The sequence below is a fragment of the Phyllobates terribilis genome, unplaced genomic scaffold (genome assembly GCF_046119375.1).
Source record: "Phyllobates terribilis strain yellow unplaced genomic scaffold, ASM4611937v1 Scaffold_2__4_contigs__length_985480577, whole genome shotgun sequence".
Taxonomy (NCBI): Eukaryota; Metazoa; Chordata; class Amphibia; order Anura; family Dendrobatidae; genus Phyllobates; species Phyllobates terribilis.
In genome coordinates this window covers 435874472-435901885 of record NW_027362762.1, presented here as the reverse complement: position 1 = coordinate 435901885, position 27414 = coordinate 435874472, and the positions used below count along the sequence as shown (strand labels likewise).

Sequence of the window (27414 nt, the reverse complement as noted above, 5' to 3'; positions counted from 1 at the left end):
GGAGGGTTACTGTGGGGCCATGCATACAGTGTGTGTGTGGGATACTGAAGTACTGGGATCCATGCATACAGTGTGTGTGGGGGGGCTACGGGGGCCAAGCATACAATGTGGGAGGGCTACTGTGTGGTCATGCATACAGTGTGGGGGAGGCTACTAGGGGCCATGCATACAGTGTTGGGGAGGCTACTAGGGGCCATGCATACAGTGTTGGGGAGGCTACTGTGTGGCCATGCACACAATGCGAGGGGGCTACGGGGGGCCATGCATACAGTGTGGGGGAGGCTACTGGGGGCCATGCATACACTGTGGGGGAGGATATTAGGGGCCATGCATACAGTGTGGGGGAGGGTACTGGGGGCCATGCATAGAGTGGGGGAGGCTACTGGGATCCATGCATACGGTGTGTGGGCACTACTGGGGGCCATCATAAAGTTGGGAGTTACTGGGGGCTGTTATACAGTTTGAGGGGGCTACTTGGTGCTGTTATACAGTGGGAGGTGGCTATTGTGGGGCCCATCATGCTGTGTATAGGGAGCTGTGGGCCCAACATGCTCTGTATGTGGGAGCTGTGGGGGAAGTCATCCTGTATAGAGGGGAACTATATATGGAAGGACTCGGGACATTAAATGTTATGTGGGCAATAATAATTGTAATAGGGCACTCAGGGTATTGTGACTGTCAACTGGGTACACTGAAGAGATTATTAGCTTCTAGGGGCAAAATGTGGGCACGGTTTTCTAGGGCATTTGCACATGAGCATTAATATTTTCTAAGGCGCAATTTTACCATCTAAAGGGCACAAAGGAGGCATTTACTTGCAAGAGGCACAGTGGTGGGTATTATTATATGGGGTACTAAAAGGATCAGTAATAGGGACACATACAGCAGCAGCTCAGTAGCGGTATCAGCAGGATGAGGCGTTTGTGCAGGTAGGGAATAGATGGGGACAGTGCTGGAAATGTGAGAAGTCAAATGTGTCGTTCTGGGCAAGATGGAAAAGTGAACGACTCCATCAGAAAGAACATCAGCTGTAAGTCACTATCTGTAACTGTACTGTGATCTCTCATGTGTTCTGCAGAACTGGTATCTACCACTATATGGCACTATGGGTGCCCCACAGTAGTTGTACACAGTTACCTGCTTAGGGGACCACTCAGATGCCCCCCACACCCCGAGCTGAAATGCTATTTAGCCTCTGATGCTGCCCAAACCGTGAGCAGCATGTACTAGCCATTGCCATACGATCACAGCCATGTAGGTTTGTCTCTGAAAAGATGCAGCATTTTAGAGAAAAACATACTTTTAATAGCCGTCAGGGAGCGCAGATGACTAGTCGTACAGGCGGGTCCTTGCCAGCTGACAGGAACTGCTTCAAGGTGTCCAAACCCTGAAGTGGTTAAAAGACGGAACATGTGCACAGCAGTGTCCTTTTCACATTGCTGTGCTCAGTATGGTCATATTTTGCTGCGGTTTACCAGTCACCAAGACCATAGCTTTAACCATTGACTTATAGGCATTATCTGACCACAGCGGTTTTTTGCTGCAAGAAACTCCAGGACCCCCACTCATTACTGCTGGCTTTATTTGGGGGCCTTCCTTAGCATCACCAGGTGTATAGTCGCAGTGCTCCATACACTTCAATGGGGATGTACAGACTGACCCACAGCCGCCTCCCGCCACCGCAGCATCACCAGGTGTATAGTCTCAGTGCCCAATACACTTCCATGGGGATGTACAGACTGACCCACAGCCACCGCAGCATCACCGGGTGTATAGTCGCAGTGCCCCATACACTTCCATGGGGATGTACAGGCTGACCACAGCTGCCTCCCGCCACAGCAGCATCACCATGTGTATAGTCTCAGTGCCCCATACACTTCCATGGGGATGTACTGGCTGACCACAGCCGCCTCCCGCCACCGCAGCATCACCAGGTGTATAGTCTCAGTGCCCCATACACTTCCATGGGGAAGTACAGACTGACCCACAGCCGCCTCCCGCCACCGCAGCATCACCAGGTGTATAGTCTCGTGTCCCATACACTTCCATGGGGATGTACTGGCTGACCACAGCCGCCTCCCACCACCGCAGCATCACCAGGTGTATAGTCTCGTGTCCCATACACTTCCATGGGGATGTACTGGCTGACAACAGCCGCCTCCCGCCACCGCAGCATCACCAGGTGTATAGTCTCGTGTCCCATACACTTCCATGGGGATGTACTGGCTGACAACAGCCGCCTCCCGCCACCGCAGCATCACCAGGTGTATAGTCTCGTGTCCCATACACTTCCTTGGGATGTACTGGCTGACCACAGTCGCCTCCCGCCACCGCAGCATCACCAGGTGTATAGTCTCGTGTCCCATACACTTCCATGGGGATGTACAGGCTGACCCACAGCTGCCTCCCGCCACCGCAGCATCACCAGGTGTATAGTCTCGTGTCCCATACACTTCCATGGGGATGTACTGGCTGACCACAGCCGCCTCCCGCCACCACATCATCACCAGGTGTATAGTCTCGTGTCCCATACACTTCCATGGGGATGTACTGGCTGACAACAGCCGCCTCCCGCCACTGCAGCATCACCAGGTGTATAGTCTCGTGTCCCATACACTTCCTTGGGATGTACTGGCTGACCATAGCCGCCTCCCGCCACAGCAGCATCACCATGTGTATAGTCTCAGTGCCCCATACACTTCCATGGGGATGTACAGACTGACCACAGCCGCCTCCCGCCACAGCAGCATCACCAGGTGTATAGTCTCAGTGCCCCATACACTTCCATGGGGATGTACTGGCTGGCCACAGCCGCCTCCCGCCACAGCAGCATCACCAGGTGTATAGTCTCGTGTCCCATACACTTCCATGGGGATGTACTGGCTGACCACAGCCGCCTCCCGCCACAGCAGCATCACCAGGTGTATAGTCTCAGTGCCCTATACACTTCCATGGGGATGTACTGGCTGACCACAGCTGCCTCCTGCCACAGCAGCATCACCATGTGTATAGTCTCAGTGCCCCATACACTTCCATGGGGATGCACAGACTGACCACAGCCGCCTCCCGCCACAGCAGCATCACCAGGTGTATAGTCTCAGTGCCCCATACACTTCCATGGGGATGTACTGGCTGACAACAGCCGCCTCCCGCCACTGCAGCATCACCAGGTGTATAGTCTCGTGTCCCATACACTTCCTTGGGATGTACTGGCTGACCATAGCCGCCTCCCGCCACAGCAGCATCACCATGTGTATAGTCTCAGTGCCCCATACACTTCCATGGGGATGTACAGACTGACCACAGCCGCCTCCCGCCACAGCAGCATCACCAGGTGTATAGTCTCAGTGCCCCATACACTTCCATGGGGATGTACTGGCTGGCCACAGCCGCCTCCCGCCACAGCAGCATCACCAGGTGTATAGTCTCGTGTCCCATACACTTCCATGGGGATGTACTGGCTGACCACAGCCGCCTCCCGCCACAGCAGCATCACCAGGTGTATAGTCTCAGTGCCCTATACACTTCCATGGGGATGTACTGGCTGACCACAGCTGCCTCCTGCCACAGCAGCATCACCATGTGTATAGTCTCAGTGCCCCATACACTTCCATGGGGATGCACAGACTGACCACAGCCGCCTCCCGCCACAGCAGCATCACCAGGTGTATAGTCTCAGTGCCCCATACACTTCCATGGGGATGTACTGGCTGGCCACAGCCGCCTCCCGCCACAGCAGCATCACCAGGTGTATAGTCTCGTGTCCCATACACTTCCATGGGGATGTACACAGACCCACAGCCGCCTCCCGCCACATCACCAGGTGTATAGTCTTGTGTCCCATACACTTCCATGGGGATGTACAGGCTGACCACAGCCGCCTCCCGCCACAGCAGCATCACCAGGTGTATAGTCTCATGTCCCATACACTTCCATGGGGATGTACACAGACCCACAGCCGCTTCGTGCCACCGCAGCATCTCCAGGTGTATAGTCTTGTGTCCCATACACTTCCATGGGGGTGTACAGGCTGACCACAGCCGCCTCCCGCCACAGCAGCATCATCAGGTGTATAGTCTCATGTCTCATACACTTCCATGGGGATGTACTGGCTGACCACAGCCGCCTCCTGCCACCGCAGCATCACCAGGTGTATAGTCTCGTGTCCCATACACTTCCATGGGGATGTACTGGCTGACCACAGCCGCCTCCCGCCACAGCAGCATCACCAGGTGTATAGTCTCAGTGCCCCATACACTTCCATGGGGATGTACTGGCTGACCACAGCCGCCTCCCGCCACAGCAGCATCACCAGGTGTATAGTCTCAGTGCCCCATACACTTCCATGGGGATGTACAGACTGACCACAGCCGCCTCCCACCACCGCAGCATCACCAGGTGTATAGTCTCAGTGCCCCATACACTTCCATGGGGATGTACAGGCTGACCCACAGCCGTCCCCCGCCACCACAGCATCATCAGGTGTATAGTCTCGTGTCCCATACACTTCCATGGGGATGTACAGGCTGACGCACAGCCGCCTCCCGCCACAGCAGCATCACCAGGTGTATAGTCTCAGTGCCCCATACACTTCCATGGGGATGTACAGGCTGACCCACAGCCGTCCCCCGCCACCACAGCATCATCAGGTGTATAGTCTCGTGTTCCATACACTTACATGGGGATGTACAGGCTGACCCACAGCCGCCTCCCGCCACAGCAGCATCACCAGGTGTATAGTCTCAGTGCCCCATACACTTCCATGGGGAGGTACTGGCTGACCCACAGCCGCCTCCCGCCACCGCAACATCACCAGGTGTATAGTCTCAGTGCCCCATACACTTCCATGGGGAGGTACTGGCTGGCCACAGCAGCATCACCTCCTCCCTCCCACCTTTCTGTGCACACCCCTGGGCCGAGCTCGGGCGCCGGCGCGCTGACGTCACTGGCCCCGCCCCCGGCTGGCTCGCTCGGCCTCGGCGTCGCTCGTCTCTCAGTAACGAGCCGCGGTGCAATATGGCGGCCGGGATGTGAACGTTCGCGCTGTTGTTTTCCTGCTCCCATTCTCCGCACACAGCACCGAGGGACGAGCACCGTACATCCACCACCGCCGACTCTCCCTTCCCCGGCTGCTGCATGTCTGCAGCTGAAAGGGGGCGGTTTACTGATAATTTCCTCACCTGTCTGTGCAGCACCATCAAGTACCTGACCTACTTCAGGTCCAGGAAGAAATCTCTCCAGTACTGCAAGATCAGGGAGCCCAAACTGGAGGAGATGGACGAGCAGAGCGTGGAGGTGAGGGGGAGGGGCGGCAGTGACAGCTGTCTGTCCAGATGATGGGGCAGGACCGGGCCAGGGCTGGTGTCGCCTCCCTATACTGTGGCTCAGCACTGTGCACTGCCTCCAGGCACTCTGCTTATATGGTTGATTTCTGTAGCCCATGTGGCTAGTGGGTGACACACTGCCCTCCCTAGGCTGTGCCAGGGCGATGGAGACCACTAGCTCTGTGACGGTGCAGCGGGTACAGCCTGCCATCTGCTTGGACACACGGCCTCATTTCTGGGGGGTTTTGCCCATTGATGCAACAGTTATTAGGGCATCGATATGAGGGCAGTGATTACTGCAATGGCTGAGCTTACAGCAGCACTGCAGGGTGACCCTGGTGTGGAGGGCTTGGGCTCGGTGCCCACCAATGGGCACAGTCAGGATGGGTGCCAGAGCACCTGTCCACCATGAGGACCATGGCCTGCACAGTGTATGTGTCCTGGCAGTGGTCCTCTGTATAGTGCAGTCTGCTGTACCTTCCTATACAAGTAGACAAACATTACGCAGTCGCATTCCGGACAGACGGAGGCCGAAAGACACACCGAGCCTCCATCATAGAATGGTTTCCTATGGCAACGTTACAGTGTACGTCGGGGAAAAGGGCAAGACGTGATCTAGTGTGCAACCCCCATGGGCACAAACTATGGCTCAGATTTCTGGCTCAAAGTTAGCCGGCTTATAGGTGGTAGGAGCTAAAACAGTCTAGTGAGCCACATTTATCAGCCAGCGAGACCCACTGATGAATCTGGTACTTAGTAATACTGTGTGGTCTAAGGCAGGGTTCCCCAACTCCAGTCCTCAAGGCCAACCAACAGGTCATGTTTTCAGGATTTCCTTAGTATTGCACAGGTGATGTAACTATTGCCTGTGCTGATGATGGAATTATCACCTGAGCAATACTAAGGAAATCCTGAAAACATGACCTGTTGGTGGGCCTTGAGGACTGGAGTTGGGGAACCCTGGTCTAAGGCATCATGCACACGGTCAGGACTGAAACCAGAAAGTTCTGTTGCAAATCCGAATGTGTTGGCAGGAAGGGCGCTGTGTAAAATACACACTTTTTGATCTGCCTTTTTTTTTTTTTTTAATTATATCTCTCATGTTTTTGTTTTGGATTTTTTTCCCCACTTATTAGTATAGGTGAAATCTGCAGCAAAAAAGTAAGCATAGACAGAAATAAATCTGCCAGGAAAAAAATAATCAATGTGTGCATGAGACTTAAGGAATCTAGAAATCCTTCAGGTTTTGTGACAGAAGCTGTGCCGAAAAAACTCAACGTATGCAAAGACCCTAAAGGGTTATTTACATTGAGCGATTATAAGGTTTATGATCGTGCATTTCATGATTATCGTGCAGTCTAGACAGGTTGCCAATCACCTGTCGAACGAGCAAAACGCTTGTTTGTCAGATGAAATGATTTTTCGGTTTGGCCAATGATCGTTGATCTAAACAGCACATTGTCGTGAGTAAACGGTAGTCGGGCTGCTGAGAACAATGGCAGCCTATACTGAGCGATGTATTATTGATCTATTACACATAAAGCACAGTCAGCCTGTGTATATGGGCTATTAAATGGCTGCCAACTAGAGCACATGTTGGCTATCATCACATAGTGTAAATGAACTTTAAAGAGGTTGTCCACTACTTTTTTTTTTTTTTTTTTATTAATGACCTGTCCTTAGGATAGGGCATCAATGTCTACTTATCCAGGGTCCGACACCTGGCGCCCCCACCGATTAGCTGTTGGTGGTGGTTGGAACTATTCACTTGCGGTGCTGGCCGTCTTCTGCTAGTGGCCGGGCTTGGTACTGCACATCCGCCTACTATTTAAATCAATAGGAGGCGGATGTGCAGTGCCCTGTGGTGGCCACTATCGGAAGACTGAGCAGGTCCACAAGTGAGTACTTCCAACCGGCTGCCCCTACACGATAACAGCTGATTGGTGGGGGTGGGGTACCGGACCCTGGATGATCTGACATTGATGCACTTTTCCAAGGAAGGGTCATCAATAAAAAAGTAGTGGACAACCTCTTTAACTTTACACTAAGAAGTAGATGCTATTGATAAATCTCTCTCATTGTACATTGCTTTGAACCCTTGGGTGCTACATAATACATGTGAGGCAGGTGAGGGAACTTTGCACACACTCTCCCAGGTGTCTTGCCTTGGCAATAATCAATGAAGTCGCTGGGCAGCTGTAGTGAAAATTGGATTAATCTTTTGATGCAGAGAGTCTCAGTCCTAATTGGTGGTCTGTAAAGGGTGCCGATGGATCACTCTGGCAATTGCCTACAGGTCTGCCATTGTCGTGTAGGATCCTGCTGGAGGCTGGTCACCTGCCATTGTAACACTGACAGTCTAAGGCTTCATTCAGACGTACCGTATGAGTTTCATCTGTGACTTTCACGGATAGAACACATACCCATTATAGTCTATGGGGCAGTTCAAATATCCGTGTTTTTTTGCAGAACTGTGCATGCGAAAAATGTCATTTAGAAAAAATCATGGAGACATGTCTGTTTTTTACTGGCTTCATGGATAAAAATGACCAAAGTAAGTCTATGGGTCCATGAAAATCACGTACAGCACCCGGATGGCATCGGTGTACAGTCCGTCTGCTGTCCGTGATTAACATTGTAATGTACAGGAGAAGTATCATGATTTATTTATAAATGAAAATCACTGATGGTAAAAACCGACACTCTGATCAAACTCTGACCCAGAACACTGATGACACTTGGACAGTTTTTTTGCATACGTGAAACACTGGTATCTGAATAAGGGCTCATTCAGACGCCTGTGCAAATCGGTCTGAGATGGGAACGGACTGGGTGCTAATCTCCTAACCAGAGTGTGACACCTATTAGAGATACATGAAGCTGGCACGCTGCGGTCAGGAGACGGGCGGCCAGTCTGTGCATTAGCCGTACATTCTCAGACTGATTTGCACAGACGTCTGCATGAGCCCTTACACCAAAGACTGTACTCCACACTAACTATATGCTAGTGCAGTGTCTATGTGATCAAAGGATTGCATGTTCAGGCCCCATGGTGGAACTAATAAATATTGCTATAATATATAAAATGTAAATTTGGAATTCTCAATTATATTGATTGGTGTTTATAAAGCACCATTGTATATACCAATAAAAGTACGGCTTGTAACGCAGTCTGAGCCTTTTTAAAGCTTTGTTGACATATACAATGTAACACCGCTCTCAAAATATGGTGACACAAAAGCAAATTATTTTTTATTTATTTAGTTATTTCTTTTTTTAAGTGTTCACATGAGTAATCACACTTGTTTCTGCAAGCTGCATAAATCAGTAGTACTAGCAAGTTGTAAGTCAGAAATGTAGCATCGGACTATACAGTGTTTGCCTCTTGGGTTGTAACCATGGAGACACATAGGGTTGCATAGCAACTGTAGATGCATGGTAGTATTTAAAGAGAATCTGTCTCCGGGTTTTGGCAACTTGATCTGAGAGCAGCATAATGAAGAGACCGAGACCCTGATTCTAGCGATGTGTCACTTTCTGGGCTTAGTGTACTCTTTATAATCACGGCAGGATATTATCATTAGAGGAGTAAACCTGCTGCCAGGTAGTCAAGTATATTCATGAGCTCTGCATAACCCACCTCACCACTGATTGGCAGCTTTCTGCCTAGGCACAGCGTACACAGAAATCTGCCAATCAGTGGTGTGGGCGGGGTTATACAGAGCTCAGCAGATAAAACAGTGATTGTATCAAAATGACAGGAAGCAGCCCAGTAAATGACACATCACTGGAATCAGGTCTTTGTCTCTCTACATTATGCTGCTCTCAGAGGGTGGAGCAAAAACCTGGAGACGGATTCCCTTTAAGACTCTTCATTTTGTAGTTTGAGCGCATTGGAGGAATAATAATGGTTGCAGAGGTGTCCATAGTGTTGCAGACACTACTGTGACTTTGTTGTGTAGTATTTTTTGTATTATAAATTACTTTAGACTTTCCTGTTTTCCCAGCTTTATTATAATAATGGAATACAGCTGGACAGATTGGGCACGCGCTATATGAATGTATTGTGAACACAAGTTTAGCAACCATTTTGGTTGGACTTGGAGACCAGTAATAACTATGACTTGTTTAGCCGTGATGATGTGGATATATAATATATATATATTCTGGTTGACAGAGCAGTAGTCACAACGTTAATTAGACTATATTCTTTTTATCCTCAGGCGGCAATATTAAGTTCTTAACATTCTTGCATTTGCATGTCACCATTGATCCCGAAACCATACAAGACATTTCTTTGTTAAGGGAAGGTCCTGGTCAGCATCATAGTTTCTGTTTGTAACAATCCCATGACACTTGGCCAGATCAGTTTTTAAAGAGAACCTATAAGATGGTTCATGCTGCCAAATGCTGGACAGTAAGGCAGATATGAGTGGCCAGGAACCCATCCAGATGACAGAGGGTATGTGCCCACGATCAGGAGCTGCTGTGTGTTATGCAGCGTCCAGATATTACAGCATAGTGGATGGGATTTCTAAAAATCCCATGTCCACTATGCGTCTCTGCACCTGCGGCACAAAACCACGGAAACTAGCATCCGGCGCGTCTTTCCAGACCGCACCATGTCAATTTCTCTTGCGGGTCCGCTAGTGGACTTTCCCCATAGACTAACATCTATGAGGGAAGTCCACATGTGGAGAAAAAAAAAATAGCCGTCGCTCATTTGCATATGAGGGCAGAAGCCTAGGGACCGCAGGCGGCTACGGATCGTGGGAACATACCCTTAGTCTTCCTTTGCCTACTCCTGTATTACTTTAAAAAAAAGCGCCAGTATGAGGAGGCTTAAACACCAGAGGGAGTCTCTCCTTCCTTTCTGAAGAGACCATTTGCATATTTAATTTCCCAGAGGAGCATGTAAGGCTTTTAAGCCTCCTAATACTGGCGTGCCAGACCTGTCATGTCACTCTCTAAAAGGAGAAAACATACCAGTTAGATCCCAGTCTTAGCCTCTCACCTAACCAAATCAGATCTCATAATTTGCACTGAGGAGGGGCAATACCCCCGAAACACCGTGTCTGCAAATTGAGATTCTGATTTGGCGTTTATCCTAAGTCATATGGCAAGGCTTACTAAAGGGTTGATATTGACTTGTAGGAGTGCTACTTCCTATAGGTGGCGCTTGAGTTCTAGTCCTTCTCTCTGAAGAGGCAATTTGCATATTTAAAAAAAAAAAAAGCAAAACACTAGCGTTTTAGAGCAAAACATGTCTCGGGTCACGTTCACACGTTGAGTATTTGAGTTTTTTACCTCCGTATTTGGCTATGTGCCCACGTTGCAGAAATGAAGCAGAAAATTTCTGCTTCATTTCTGCAAGTCTTCTCCCGGGAAAATGCATGCGGAATTCCGCACGCGATTATTGCGCGTTTTTCGTGCGTTTATCCCGCGTTTTCCACATGCGGAATTGCCTTGCGTTTTTTAATGCATTGCAAAAGGCAATTCCGCTTGCGGAAACGCAGAATTAATGAACATGCTGCGGATTTTTGAACGCAGCATAAACGCTGTGGAAAAATCCGCAACATGTGCATAGAACTTGCGGAATCCCATTGGGGACCATGGGGTGCGGATTACCTAGTGTTTAACAAGCGTTTACGCTGCGGAAATTCCTCAGCATAAACGCTTGAAAAACGCTACGTGGGCACGCCGCTTTAGTAAGCCAAAACCAGGAGTGGAACAGTCAGAGGAAAAGTATAATAGAAACGTCACCACTTCTGTATTTATCACCCACTCCTGGTTTTGGCTTACAAATACTGATGTAAAAAGCTCACCAAATATTGAACGCGGCCTTAAACTAAGGAACCTGTCTTTGGTTTTGGTCGCATGAGGCACATGACCCGTTCCCTTTAAATGGACTTTGACTGATGCTAGTTATAATAATGGAGCCTCTCAGTGTTCTGGTAATTTTTGTCAAAAAAGCACTGCTCAGAGCTCCACCACGAAAAGGCTCTGGTGCTGATTTTAAAGGGAATATATCACTAGTATTTTAATAATTCTAACCAAATACAAAATTTTTTTTTTAAGTATCTTTTTTTTTTTTTTTTATAACATTTTCTTAATTCTAGTGTCTGTACATGATTATGGGTGCAACTACAGTGCAGGAAATGCTGTTCATTGCATTTAGTTATTTGCTTTACAGCAGTCTGCATGAACCTTATGGACTTGTAAATGGAAAAGTTACTTGACTTCAATAGGAGAGTTTTTGAGATGTGCTTTGTATCATCTATATCATACCTGGGCAAAGTGTTGCCCTGGGGCCGCACCATGCCTGCCGTTAATCTGCTGTCACCGCTATCCGCATCCTCTTTATGCAGACAGCGGTGCATACATTGGTTGGGTACGGGACCGTTGGCCCTTTCTTCCATCAGTCAGTGTGATACAGCTGACGCAATGACGTCATTTCATCCCGCCAGCTGTGCCCTGTGCAGAGTCAGTGCACTGGAGACAGGAGAAGAGTGCCGGGGGAACGGGAGCAAGGTGAGTATTTTTTTTTTTTCCCCATGTGTGTAGGAGGCTATGTGGGGGGGGGGGGGGGGCTTACGCTGTATATATGGAGGCTATGTGGGGGGGAGGGGGCTTACGCTGTATATATGGAGGCTATGTGGGGGGGCTCACGCGGTGTATATGGAGGCTATGTGGGGGGGGGCTCACGCTGTGTATATGGAGGCTATGTGGGGGGGGCTCACGCTGTGTATATGGAGGCTATGTGGGGGCTTATGCTGTATATATGGAGGCTATGTGGGGGGGGGGGCTCACGCCGTGTATATGGAGGCTATGTGGGGGGGGGGGCTCACGCCGTGTATATGGAGGCTATGTGGGGGGGGGCTCACGCCGTGTATATGGAGGCTATGTGGGGGGGGGCTCACGCCGTGTATATGGAGGCTATGTGGGGGGGGGGGCTCACGCCGTGTATATGGAGGCTATGTGGGGGGGGGGCTCACGCCGTGTATATGGAGGCTATGTGGGGGGGGCTCACGCCGTGTATATGGAGGCTATGTGGGGGGGGGCTCACGCCGTGTATATGGAGGCTATGTGGGGGGGGGCTCACGCCGTGTATATGGAGGCTATGTGGGGGGGGGCTCACGCCGTGTATATGGAGGCTATGTGGGGGCTTACGCTGTATATATGGAGGCTATGTGGGGGGGCTCACGCTGTATATATGGAGGCTATGTGGGGGGGCTCACGCTGTATATATGGAGGCTATGTGGGGGGGGCTCACGCGGTGTATATGGAGGCTATGTGGGGGGGCTCACGCGGTGTATATGGAGGCTATGTGGGGGGGGCTCACGCGGTGTATATGGAGGCTATGTGGGGGGGGCTCACGTGGTGTATATGGAGGCTATGTGGGGGGGGGCTCACGCGGTGTATATGGAGGCTATGTGGGGGGGGGCTCACGCGGTGTATATGGAGGCTATGTGGGGGGGGGCTCACGCGGTGTATATGGAGGCTATGTGGGGGGGGGCTCACGCGGTGTATATGGAGGCTATGTGGGGGGGGGCTCACGCGGTGTATATGGAGGCTATGTGGGGGGGGGCTCACGCGGTGTATATGGAGGCTATGTGGGGGGGGGCTCACGCGGTGTATATGGAGGCTATGTGGGGGGGGGCTCACGCGGTGTATATGGAGGCTATGTGGGGGGGGGCTCACGCGGTGTATATGGAGGCTATGTGGGGGGGGGCTCACGCGGTGTATATGGAGGCTATGTGGGGGGGGGCTCACGCGGTGTATATGGAGGCTATGTGGGGGGGGGCTCACGCGGTGTATATGGAGGCTATGTGGGGGGGGGCTCACGCGGTGTATATGGAGGCTATGTGGGGGGGGGCTCACGCGGTGTATATGGAGGCTATGTGGGGGGGGGCTCACGCGGTGTATATGGAGGCTATGTGGGGGGGGGCTCACGCGGTGTATATGGAGGCTATGTGGGGGGGGGGGGGCTCACGCGGTGTATATGGAGGCTATGTGGGGGGGAGGGGGCTTGCGCCGTATATATGGAGGCTATGTGGGGGGGGGCTCACGCGGTGTATATGGAGGCTATGTGGGGGGGGGCTCACGCGGTGTATATGGAGGCTATGTGGGGGCTTACGCTGTATATATGGAGGCTATGTGGGGGGGAGGGGGCTTACGCTGTATATATGGAGGCTATGTTGGGGGGCTTACGCTGTATATATGGAGGCTATGTGGGGGGGAGGGGGCTTACGCTGTATATATGGAGGCTATGTGGGGGGGAGGGGGCTTACGCTGTATATATGGAGGCTATGTGGGGGGGGTCACGCGGTGTATATGGAGGCTATGTGGGGGGGGGGGCTCACGCCGTGTATATGGAGGCTATGTGGGGGGGGGGGCTCACGCCGTGTATATGGAGGCTATGTGGGGGGGGGGGCTCACGCCGTGTATATGGAGGCTATGTGGGGGGGGGGCTCACGCCGTGTATATGGAGGCTATGTGGGGGGGGGCTCACGCCGTGTATATGGAGGCTATGTGGGGGGGGGGGCTCACGCCGTGTATATGGAGGCTATGTGGGGGGAGCTCACGCTGTGTATAGGGGATGTCAGCATACTTAAAGGGGTATTCCCATCTCAGAGATTCTATCCCAATATGTAGTAGGATTAATAAAATCAAATATCTACCATTAGAAATGTAGTATAGTTCTTACCCCTTGTGCAGGGCATTGAAGTAGCTTAGGTATCCATGGTTACGACCACTCATATAATGTTAGTGGTAGTATCATGAATATCTAAGATACTGTAATGCCCTGCATATGGGGTAAGTGACATATCTTATCAGAAGAACTATACTACATAGCTAATTGGAGCTATTTACTGTTTGGGATAGGATCTCTGAGATGGGAAATACCCCTTTAATTCTGCTCAATATTAATATAAAATAATTTATATGTTAATATTGAACACAATTTTAATTTCAGCCTATTGGTTTGGCCCTCCACAACAGTCACGGTTTCATGTTGCCCCTTGAGAAAATTAATAATTGCCCACTCCTGATCTATATCATTGCTTCTTAAACTGTGAGGCTGGTAGAACCCTGATGAAGCAACTGTGAAACGCGCTTCGGGTGTTTGGTGGGTGACTACGTTTTCAGATTTTTATACTATATGTGCATACATTTTCTACATGTACCTGTAGACTTTATTCTATCTAATTATTCTATGTCCATTGCACATGGTCATAGTTGTTGGGTGACTACTTATATACTATACACTTAATTGATACCTTTTTATATATACTTATGATTGTGGGTCACCCTATAACTGTGAAATTATATATCATTGGGGTTCCTACAGTGACTCACCCACCATCCTCTCTGTGTGTATTTGTATTTTGGAATTTTATTATATATTTTTATATCTTTGTATTCAATAAAATTTACTTTGTCTCAATTATATTGACCTGGCACATTTTTTTTTTGTTCTTGGTATTGCTATGGCTATTAATGCCTCTTGGGACACCTCAACCCTACTGAAGTTTACAATCTTTTGATGTTTATATTACAGGCGCCACCTATTGTTCCTGATCAGAAGCACTCTTCCTATCAAAATTTTTATCCTCTTAATATATTGCAGTCATCATATTATATAGCACTGTGTACTTGCAGTTGCCCATTTTGCCTTTCTTCTCAGTTAATTCTTCTCTTTTCCATTAAGTTTATGACGTCATGTGATTAAAAACGGACTAGCTGAATTCTTCTAAGCTCTGTTGGTGATGCACAACATGTTTTGGTCCAAAGGTCACATTGCCACACCGAACCAATCCAAAGGGCTGCAAAAAAATGTAAAGGGTTACTTGCATGAATATATAACCAGAACCAAGTTTTGAGTATTTGAGGAGGATTTGGAGAGTTTCTACTCCAAAAAAAATGAGTGTGAACGCAAGCTAAGTTAAATTGTTTTTTTTTTTTTTTAAGCAGAAACTCTCCAAATCGTCCTCATAATCTCAAATCTCTAAATTTTGAGGATTTTTAAGTTGTAAAATAGTCATGAAGCACGTTATGGATTGCTAGATATACACGAGATCAGAACCACCATCAGCACATGAGTGCGACGCCAGAACCACGGTTAGTACATGTAGATAGCACCAAGCTTAGTACAATGATCAATTGAAGTGTCAGGTCAGCCCAATATATAATTGTATTGCTTGAACCTACAACTCCCAGTATGTCCTTAATGGTAAGGAGATACTGGGAATTGTTGTCCCCAGCCATCTTCAGACTGCGGACCATACAGAAACCACAGTACTGATGAGACACAAGCAGAATCACAAATAAACATTTACATCCAATTATCTTATAGGTGACGGCTTCTCTATTTTGAGTCTTTTCCAACTCATTTGTCTCCATGTATTACAGACACCATGGTGAGATTTTACTCCCACAGTTCTTCTCTCCAGATTTCCCTTTTCACTGCTCTTCTGCTTCACATCCTGACATTGTCCCCTTAGAAATAAAAGGATCTTTATACTGCTCCATGCATAAAAATATCTTCCATGCTGCACCTCTGAATAAATAATTGCCCATCATTGTGCTTCCTGCACAAAATATGTCCCTCTCCACGATGTCCCTCTCCACAATGTCCCTGCCCATCGCTGTATTGTGCCCCCTAATGTCCCATAATATGTTTTGGAAAGTAGCACAAAATCCTCCCCATGGCCCCCACTTCTAAAATGATGGAACAATTCATCTCCGACTCCTTCTGGAGTGCTTCCTGTGCCCTCGCCACCTTTCGGTGACAGCAGCAGTGTGATGAGGTTAGTAGCATGCTGACGTCATCACACCGCTCACATTGGGTCCAGGGCTGATGAGTGCTGCTCTGCTTTAATTCCGGCGTCACAGAGTTCAAATGTATTGAAAGACGCAAATGCAATTAAATATAGGAAGTAAAGGGAGCCGGTGTCTCCCGCATCCTGTGGACCACAACAAACCTCTTGGCAGGCCGCATGGGGCCAGCGGGCCTCATGTTGGGCAGCCCTTCTCTATGTAGAAACTGGAAGTCTTTTTTTTTTTTTTTTTCTGCATGAGTCACCCCCCTCTTCAATTTCTAACCCAGCTGCTCCGCACTTCTCCTCTGCCAGGGACTTTGCTCTGGCATACAAATTGTAGTTCTTAGGGGATAGTCACGCGGGCGTATAACTTGGACGATGATGCTCCAACTGGCCGTCAGCTTTCTCAGCCTAAGCGTGACAGCTGTATAGAAATCCATGCTATCTCACACCTGTCGGGAGAGCCAACGGCCAGTCCAAGCATTGTGTTGCAATCCTCGTCTGATTCATATGGCCGTGTGACTCTCCCCTAATGATGACTCACAAGTAGACTGCTCCAAGCAGCATCACTCAGCTTTTGTATGAGCATGCACATGCAGGAGCTGCTACTAAAAGAAGTAAGCGCGTAAAAGCAGTCATTCGAGGCTATGTTCACATGCAGCATTTTTGCAGCATTTTTTTTTTTTTATGCAAATAAGATGTTTTTATGATCAGCAAAAGCTATTCGATTTCAGAAATCGTGTGTTTTTTAAACATGATAAACTAAGAGGGATTTTGGTCCATGTCTTGGGTGAGCTTCCCATGTTCTCCCAGCCTAAATGATGTACCGTAATCAATTATATCCTCTCCATGAGACATGAAAAACGGCAATCTATACCAACAACTAAGATTCTCTATTGAAAACGCTGTGCTAAAGCATCTGTATGCTGCGGAACCAAGTGCAGACCCATGACAGTTTAAGCAAATCTGTGGAAAAAGTACATGGGTCAGCTTAGTTTTCTTCCTAATTTATAAAACTTATTTTCTGTGTATATTCTATTGATGTTTTGAAAAAAAAAAAAAATTAAGATTTAACGTAAATATTTTTACTAAGCAGATATTCGTACATTTATTTGAACTCTATAATAATTGTAGCTAATAAATTCTTATTTTTTTTGTCACTCTTTGTTACCTAGGGCATAGCTGAAGTATTCAGATGTTTCATCTGCATGGAAAAGCTGAGGGATGCCCGCCTCTGTCCACATTGTTCCAAGCTCTGCTGCTTCAGCTGTATTCGGGTAAGTGCTGCTATTTCCAAGGGCATCCTGCTGGCTCTGCTTTGTTTTGCCTGATGTGTTATTAGAACTCATGCTCCAGATGTTACTACTTCCCATCAAATGGAAGTGGCTAATTAAAAAAATAAAATAAAAAAAATAATCTTACAATAGGAACAACAAATTGGATGGATAGCATCTGATTTTCAGTTTTTCCCAGACTGTTTGGTGTGTGTTTGGTGTGTGTTTGGTGTGTGTTTGGTGTGTGTTTGGTGTGTGTTTATAAAAAAACAAAACATCTATATGTTGCAAGGAAAAGTCATGGAATTATGAGGATTGCAGACATGTTAATTAGCAAATGGAAACCCATTTTCAAAATATCTCATTTTATTCCATACCGAACGAGTGTCATACTCAGTAATACATGCACTTACACGCCTTGTCATGCTATAAAAGAGTTTAATAATGGTTGTCTGAAGAATGTTCCTCCCACCCTGAATGCACTTGGGCGCGCAAATCATTAACGCCTTAGTGTCCAAACCAAATTTTTCAAATCTGAAGTGTCAATTTATGTGTCAATAACTCTGGAATGCTTTAACATTTCCCAGAGATTGAGATTTTTTTTTTTTTTTTCGTGACACGTTGTACTTTATGCTACTCATAAATTTAGGTCGACATGTTTTGCGTTTATTTTTGCAAATCCAGCTAGTCATACAACACAGAATAGAATAGTTAATACATAACATTTACCTGGTGTCTACCGTACATCAGCACCATATTCCAATTGTCCTTTTATTTCTTGATGATAAAAGGTGTAAAAACTGAACAGGACTTTATTTTTTTTCAAGGAAATTTACAAAATGTATTATTTTAGGGACCTAGTTAGTTTTGAAGTGACTTTGGGGGACCTAGTTATTGTTAAACCCCCCCAAAAAGTGATACAATTTTTAAAACAGCATGCCTCAACATATTAAATAAAATGATGTTGCATAGTTTTTAAACACTTCAGGTGCTTTTCATAAATTAATGCAAAGTGGAATGACAGAAATAAAAAATATTTTTGTCACTGAAATGTTTCTAACTTAACAGGTCACTCTAAGGCTGTTATTTGGCATTAGATTGCCTTGTTAATAGTGTTGAGCATTCCGATACTGTAATATCGGGTATCGGCCAATATTCGCGGTATCGGAGTTCCGATACTGAGTTCCGATATTTTTACAATATCGGATACCGGAATCGGAAGTTCCCATAATGCCTGCTCTCTGCAGTGTCTCTGAAGGATGACAAGCTGGATGGCAGCGCTCAGCTGCGATCCAGCCTGTCATCTCAATGCCATCCCAGCGTGGGAGAATTCTCCTGATTGTTTAAAAGCCGGTGGCTTTTTACCGCTCGCCAGCTTTTAAACAATCACTCAGCCCCATACGCGCTTCCCCGCAGCCTCCCACCCCAATCCTCCGCTCCCCTTGCCACCTCCCATCCTGATCGTAAGTTAGGACCGGGCGGGGAGCGGAGGACCCGGGCGGGGAAGCCGGCAATGAAAAGACTTCACCGCCGGCTTTCCCGTTTTGTGCTGCACTTTCCCGCCGGTTATTTCAAATGAACAGCTGAGGTATCAGGTGATGTCGATCAGCTGTTCATTTGAAGTCGCCGCGGTGACCTCAGAGGGTTCGTGTGAGTTCATGCTTCACTGCATTGCATGAACTCACATGAACTTTCCCACGGCCCACAGGTCAGCCACACCTCGCAGACCATCAGTCCCGTCATGATTGGTGTGTGTGGGTGTCTGTGCGATGTCTGCGGGTGTGTGCGTGCAGGCAGACATAGGCCGATGTGACACTACTACTCCCATCGGCCTATGTCTGTCCCCCGTCCACTCGTGCCAGCAGGATCAGCTCGATGGGAGCAGTAGTTCCCATCAGCCTGATCCTGCTATTTAAATTGCCCTTCTGTGTCCCCAATAAATTTTAAATACATGTCATTGGTGGACAGTGGTTACCTAAAATAAATTAGTTTATACATTACCTGTCACCGCCGATCGCCACCTAAAATAAAGTAAAAAATAAAAAAATACACCTATACTCACCTAGACACCTAATTCCCCGAAGCCATCGATCTCCTGTAATAAAATATAAAATAATAAACCACAACCTTATCCTTACCCCTCTGTAGTAGTCCACGAGTGTCCCACGATGATCTCCAGTTTAGAGCAGCCACATAGAATGTGACCGCTCTGAACCGCTGCCGCCGCTAGAATGACGGGGCCGTAAAGCAGCCCCGTCATTGCATAAGCGGGTTCGCCGGAGGTCAGGCAAATTCCCACGGTACAGCAGTGCCGTAAAGGATGTCTCCGGATCTGCGCTGACTGAATGCACTCCGGTGACCTCAGTCAGGGCTCACGCTGCCGGGAGCGGACGTGTTCCCGGCAGCGTGAGCTTACAGCAACCATGCACAGCTGTCTCATCTCCAGATGTGACAGCTGTGCATGGGAGATCAGCGTGGACTGGTAACTATTTTTTTTAGTAAACTAAGAATTAAATAAAATGGTGTGTTTTATTTCAAATTATTTTTTTCTCGGTGTAGTGTGTGTGTTTTTTTTAACACTTTGTAGGTTAGTAATGGGGGTGTCTTATAGACGCCCATTATTACTAACCTGGGCTTCATGGCAGCTGGCGCTGACATGAACCCCAACCCTATTACCCCCTGCCACCGCACCAGGGCAGCGTGGAAGAGCGAGGCTAAGTGCCAGAATTGGCGCATCCTATGGATGCGCCATTTCTGTGACGGCTGGTGTTTCTAGCCTGGGAGGGGGCCAATATTCATGGCACCCTTCCTGGGCTATTAATATCAGCCCCCAGCTGTCTGCCTAGCCTTTGTTAGCTATTAAAATAGGGGGGACCCCATGTCATTTTTTTTTTTTTTGGGGGGGGGGGGGTCTCCCATTTTAATAGCTAGTAAAGGCTAGGTATTCAGCTGGGGGCTGATATTAGTAGCCTGGGAAGCTCTGTGGGTATTACCCCCTTCCCAGGCTTCAAACATCTGCCCCAGCCGTCTGCTTAACCTCCGCTAGAGACTAAAATTACGGGGAACCCCACGCCAATTTTTTTTTTTTAATAAATCCTTTATTTTAACACTAAATGACAAGTACAGTAAGCAACACTATCACTGTACTTCTTATATATGTGACTGACATGTTTCTATCTATCTAATCTATGTGTGATGCTTTTTTCTTTCTGTTATAAATTGTCGGGTGCCGGTGTATGCCGCTGCTGAATTGCCGGCTTTTCATGTTTCACTGTGAGCACTGTTCCCATCGATTTGGGCAACCACCTCCCCCAATACATTCTACATTATTGTTAGTTGTTTTCCTTCATGTAGAATTAACCTACAAGGAAAGAAAGGGTTTATTTTCATTCTGATATTTGTGTCCCATTGACTTGCATTGGTTTCCAGTATCGGATTCGGCGATATCCGATACTTTTTGGGTATCGGCCCGATCCGATATTTCCTGATATCGGAAGGTATCGCTCAACACTACTTGTTAACTATCAGGACCACACAATCTCAGGGTGCCAATGTGGTTAAAGCGCACCTGTCCTCAGGATTGTGCTAAGTAAACTACATGCAGTGTCAGGTGGGCGACGTTACACTGACTAAAATAATTCCTGGGTTGATGAAATCCGTCCTGCATTTGTTTAATCTTTATTTGCAGTTTGGAGATAATTCGATTCTGGTGCTTCGGGGTGGCCTGTGGGCGAGACTTTCGTTGGTACTCTGTTCTCATATTCATAATTGTGGCTTAAATGACCGTCATTGAACCCTTAATGACCTGCCTCTTATTTTAAACACTGCTCTTGCGCAATTCATATTGTTGTCTTTGAAAAATTTTTTTTTACTCTAGCAAAATGGTGCCAAGGCCCGCGCATGCGCAGTAACAGCTATTGTTTGCCAATATATGCTACTGCACATGTGCCATGGCGATTTTGCTGGAGCTTACGGTTTTTTTATGCTTCAACAAAATGGCCGCTGCGCGTGTGCAGTAGCATATATCGGCAAATGGTAGCTGCTACTGTGCGGGTGCCATTTTGCTGGAGTTATACAAAAAAAAAATAATAATATATATATATTTTTTTTTTCCAAGACCACAATATGAACTGCTGAAGCGCAGTATTTAAAATAGGAGACAGGTCACTGAAGGTTCAATGACCATCATTTTATCATTTTAATCAGTGTAATGTCGCCCACCTGACGCTGCATGTAGTTTACTGAGCACAATCCTGATGTCAGGTGCGCTTTAAAGAGGGAGCTCCCATGCTCTGATAACCATCTAGATGCTGCTTTCACTATTGACAGCAGAGTCTAGATTGTTAAAATGGCCATGGTCGGTGGCAACGCTGATCATGGCTGATGCAGCAGGGTTTAAGCTATAGTGTACAGCTGCTGCGTCTTAACCCATTCGGGGGATGCTATTCTCTTATACCTCATGTCAGTAAAAAGGTGTATTGCTCCCTTTGCAATTGTCGACTAATGATGTTCTAGATTAGCTTGATGAGAGACAAGTCCGGAGATGTTGAAAGCCATGGTATCACGTTTAGGCTGTGCAGGCTGCTCACAGTAGCACGGGCAACCTGTGGCCTGGTGTCGTGTTGAAAAATGGCTCCTGGGACACTTTGGAGAAATGGTTGTACCACTGGTTTTGTGACCAAATCAATGTAATGCTGAGATGTTAGTGTACCTGGATTGAAGACATCCTGTGAGTAAGACTGGTGTAACGTTCCCTCTTTAAGACCCATTTATTGACCTTAGACCTCTCAAAGGCTATCAAGGTGCAGAGACAGAAGGCATAGGAGGCTGGAATGAAGGTCTATCATCTTCAGACATGAGACCTCTTCAGACAAGTGTCTTGGACACAATGATAGCTGGAGATTGGTCTGGAGACCATGTGGGCAACGTTATAAAAAGACCTTCACAAGGGAACATCACACCAGTCCTATGGCATAATGTACGGTAGCCAGACCCCTCTAGTCTTCATTCAAGGTAAACTAACTGTGTGATATTAAATTGGTAGTGGAACCAGTGGTACCGCCATTTTCTCCAATGTATCCCAAGAATATTTTTTCAACCACACAACTGAAAGCTGGATGTTGCTGGTGCTAGTGTGGGCTGCATGCATGGCCTAAAAGTGCCATGGTTTTAAAGCATCTCCGGACTTGTCCCAGATGGGCTTGATGGGAAACATCATTGTTCAGCAGTTCCAAAGAGAGATGAATCTTGATGATTTGTGTGTACAAGAGCATTCCTCAGGCAACCTTTAATAATCTTATTGATAGCATGACATAATGTATAGTAAGTACTTGTATTTCTGCACATGCAATAAATTGACATAGTTTTTAAACTTTATTTTCAAATTTTTCATCATTTGCTTATCATAAACAGGTCTTATCAATTTTGTGATTTTCATAATTCCACAACTCTTTCTTCTTGGTATTACAATTTTAATGTTTAATAGTATATAAAATAAATATATGTACCATTTGCCCTTCTTTCCACCAACCAGTCTGGCCTCTCTAGTTTTACTTGACTATGAAAGTCTTTTGTTGAACCCATACTTTTCAATGCAAAAAATGACCAATCACAGTAATAACCTCTTCAAGTGTTAAATTTCATTAATGTCATTGAGATCTTTACCCAAAAAGTAGGTTTTCAGTTTCAGATGGATTAAGCTTGCACTGGAAATGTACTGTATACGTACAATGGTAACTGTTCCATACACAGATCTCAGGTTACACCCCTTATGATACTTAGCAGATGGTTTTTGACAGCTGAAACTTAAACGAATCTGTACCAATGCATTATTTAATATGTGGCTTTGAGAAGTAGATGAGCGCTGTAGAAGATTGTATGTGTGTCATTGTTCTCCTCCTCCGTCTGTTACCATCTACACATCTATATTCTGTTCTGCTGTAAAGTCCTATTCCAGCAAACGGCTATTCCTCAATTCAATGTAGTTTGTAAAATCATAAGTTGTCATGTACCTGCCGCCCACAGCATCGTCACACATAATGGGAATATTAAGACTAGTTATGTCCATACTTTTTCCATTAGCTAAAGAAGACATAATGCAAATGCAGCAAACATGAATATTTTAATTAAAAACCTGTCATCGTGATCATTTTTAACCATTGCTCTAAAATGAATTTTAATGTCTATTTATTGTTTACAGAGATGGCTTACCGAACAAAGAGCTCAGTGCCCCCACTGCAGGTATAATTTATTGTGTATACTACTCATACACCTGAAGAAGGTTGGATGCTGCCGAAACGCGTAGTGTTTTTTAAATTGTGTGCGTGTATATGTATGTTGATAGATAGATGGATATGATGTAATATGCAGTGTGTGTGTGTATATGTGTGTGTGTGTGTATATATATATATATATACACAGTACAGACCAAAAGTTTGGACACACCTTCTCATTTAAAGATTTTTCTGTATTTTCATGACTTTGAAAATTGTACATTCACACTGAAGGCATCAAAACTATGAATTAACACATGTGGAATTATATACTTAACAAAAAAGTGTGAAACAACTGAAAATATGTCTTATATTCTAGGTTCTTCAAAGTAGCCACCTTTTGCTTTGATGACTGCTTTGCACACTCTTGGCATTCTCTTGATGAGCTTCAAGAGGTAGTCACCAGAAATGGTTTTCACTTCACAGGTGTGCCCTGTCAGGTTTAATAAGTGGGATTTCTTGCCTTATAAATGGGGTTGGGACCATCAGTTGTGTTGTGCAGAAGTCAGGTGGATACACAGCTGATAGTCCTACTGAATAGACTGTTAGCTGCTTTTTTCTTGCCATAATACAAATTCTAAGTAAAGAAAAACGAGTGGCCATCATTACTTTAAGAAATGAAGGTCAGTCAGTCCGAAAAATTGGGAAAACTTTGAAAGTGTTCCCAAGTGCAGTTGCAAAAACCATCAAGCGCTACAAAGAAACTGGCTCCCAGGAAAGGAAGACCAAGAGTCACCTCTGCTTCTGAGGATAAATTTATCCGAGTCACCAGCCTCAGAAATCGCAGGTTAACAGCTGCTCAGATTAGAGACCAGGCCAATGCCACACAGAGTTCTAGCAGCAGACACATCTCTTCAACAACTGTTAAGAGGAGACTTTGTGAAGCAGGCCTTCATGGTAAAATAGCTGCTAGGAAACCACTGCTAAGGACAAGCAACAAGCAGAAGAGACTTGTTTGGGCTAAAGAACACAAGGAATGGACATTAGACCAGTGGAAATCTGTGCTTTGGTCTGATGAGTCCAAATTTGAGATCTTTGGTTCCAACCACCGTGTCTTTGTGCGACGCAGAAAAGGTAAACGGATGGACTCTACATGCCTGGTTCCCACCGTGAAGCATGGAGGAGGAGGTGTGATGGTGTGGGGGTGCTTTGCTGGTGACACTGTTGGGGATTTATTCAAAATTGAAGGCATACTGAACCAGCATGGCTACCACAGCATCTTGCAGCGGCATGCTATTCCATCCGGTTTGCGTTTAGTTGGACCATAATTTATTTTTCAACAGGACAATGACCCCAAACACACCCCAGGCTGTGTAAGGGCTATTTGACCAAGGAGGAGAGTGATGGGGTGCTACGCCAGATGACCTGGCCTCCACAGTCACCAGACCTGAACCCACTCAAGATGGTTTGGGGTGAGCTGGACCGCAGAGTGAAGGCAAAAGGGCCAACAAGTGCTAAGCATCTCTGGGAACTCCTTCAAGATTGTTGGAAGACCATTTCCGGTGACTACCTCTTGAATCTCATCAAGAGAATACCAAGAGTGTGCAAAGCAGTCATCAAAGCAAAATGTGGCTACTTTGAAGAACCTAGAATATAAGACATATTTTCAGTTGTTTCACACTTTTTTGTTAAGTATATAATTCCACATGTGTTAATTCATAGTTTTGATGCTTTCAGTGTGACTGTACAATTTTCAAAGTCATGAAAATACAGAAATTTCTTTAAATGAGAAGGTGTGTCCAAACTTTTGGTCTGTACTGTGTGTGTATGTGTATATATATATATTGACAGCGAGCGCACTGTTTTTTTTTCCCCTTCTATTTTATTGTTACATTTCAAAGGTCAACAGGTTTTAAAGTTATTTTAAAATGGACCCGTGTCTCGGCTGACAGAGGACTGGTGTCTATCTAAAGCACACCTACCAGTGATCTGCAAGAAAATTGTGTTGTAGAAGAAATAGGGAAAATATATATTCTTGTACCGTGTTAGCCAGTAGATAGAAAAATATTTAGATTTGAGTGTCCTCAGTGGTTGATACCTTTTAATGGCTAACTGAAAAGATGGTAACAAATTGCAAGCTTTCGAGACTACTCGGGTCTCTTCATCAGGCATAATATACCACAAAATCTGAAGAAGAAATAAATCTTCTTCTCAGCTGACTGAGCACAGAGATTTCAGCAGATGGACTGATGTTGTAGAAGAAAGCCTTTGTGCCCAGTTAGCCAAGGAGAAGATTTATTTCTTTTCCTGCCTGTCACGACCAGTCTCGATTCATGGAGGTATGTATGCAGACGATACACCTCCTCTCTGTTGGGACATCAGGATCCATGTTTCTTCAGACTGCAGCCCGTCTTGTCATGTGACTAGGACCTGCTTCCTGTTGAATTACTTTTCCGGGGTCATTTTATTACATTCTTCGAGAACCCCCTTTAAGTCACATTTATGTGGACTTCCATATCACAGCTCACTGGCTGATTTTAAATGATTTCTATGGCAGCTGGGGGCCTGCTGAAGTGGGGGCTTCCCCCGTGTCTGTCGTCTTTATCCTTCTTTCAAGCTGAACTATAAGCTGAGCTTCAAAGTAGACCACTATTTATGCTACTGTATATACTGCAATATTGTGGATTGCAGTATATAATCTAAGCAATGAAATTATCGTACGTTAAAGTCCCATAGGGGGACTAAAAAAAACCCCTAAAGTTAAAAATAAAATATAAAAGTTTAAATCACATCCCAGTTTTAAAATAAATATATTTTGCTATTGCTGCATCCATTAAAGTCCAGTCTATCAAGATATAAAATTATTTAAAACATCGAGAACAAAGCAAAAAAATATATCAATATACCACATTTACTTTTTTTTTGTTCCAGTCACCGCAGCAGTTCCCCACAAAGTAAATTCTAATTAAGTGATCAATATGTTATAAATACCCAAAAATGGTATATAAAAAAACAAACAAACACTTTTCTGAATATTTTTTTCAGTAATATATTTTTTTTAAATACCTGTATACATTTGCCTATCTCTGTAATCTTAATGACTTTGACAATCATGTTGGCAGGTCACAGTTAAAGCACAATAAACGCCATAGAAACAAGACTCAAAAAAAGCAAAAAACAATGCAGAATTGCAGGGATTTTCTTTCTCGCATTTTCACCCCACCCCCCCAAAAAAAAGAAAAAAAAAAGTTATGGCTCTTTCAAGAATGGGGAGACAAAAAAAAATTGTCTGGGTCAATACGATCCCCATGCAGTTTGCATATTAGCAACCTAAAGGCCCATTCTCTTAAAACATGACATTTATTAACCTTTTTTTTTTCCTCCCTCTAGAGCCCCCTTGCAGCTCAGGGAGTTGGTTAATTGTCGGTGGGCAGAAGAAGTAACACAACGACTGGACACACTACAGTTATGCAGCCTTAACAAGCATGAAGAAAATGAGAAGGACAAGTAAGTGAAAGGACTCTTTTTAAACACCTGTTTTGTAGTTTCTTGTTGTTCGACCTTTATTATATAATTGCCCTCTTATATGCCGGACATCTTATCAAAACTAATGCAGATCATTTAAAGACCCCCTTAAACAAACAACCATCATCATTTTTTTTAGTCTGTAAAGACAGTCTCGGCATTACCAGTCAATAAGTAATAGACTGGCTTATCAATTTTGCAAAAATAATATTTAAAATGAAACACCAATCTGGCATTCGAGGGTATTTTCTATTTC

The 27414-nt window shown here is 46.0% G+C and overlaps 1 protein-coding gene across 3 annotated transcripts in view; it reads left to right on the top strand.

Annotated features, from left to right (window-relative positions):
* The first annotated feature begins 4920 nt into the window (after nucleotides 1–4920).
* The window catches only part of TRIM37 (tripartite motif containing 37), a 146190-nt gene continuing 123696 nt past the window's right edge, over nucleotides 4921–27414 (top strand). For all 3 annotated transcript variants that reach the window (XM_073665373.1, XM_073665372.1, XM_073665371.1), the window contains exons 1-4: nucleotides 4921–5295; nucleotides 17323–17424; nucleotides 23621–23661; nucleotides 27024–27140. In XM_073665373.1, coding sequence (XP_073521474.1) covers nucleotides 5137–5295; nucleotides 17323–17424; nucleotides 23621–23661; nucleotides 27024–27140 — 419 coding nt within the window. In that variant the 5' untranslated portion in view covers nucleotides 4921–5136. The remainder of the gene's footprint in view (nucleotides 5296–17322; nucleotides 17425–23620; nucleotides 23662–27023; nucleotides 27141–27414) is intronic.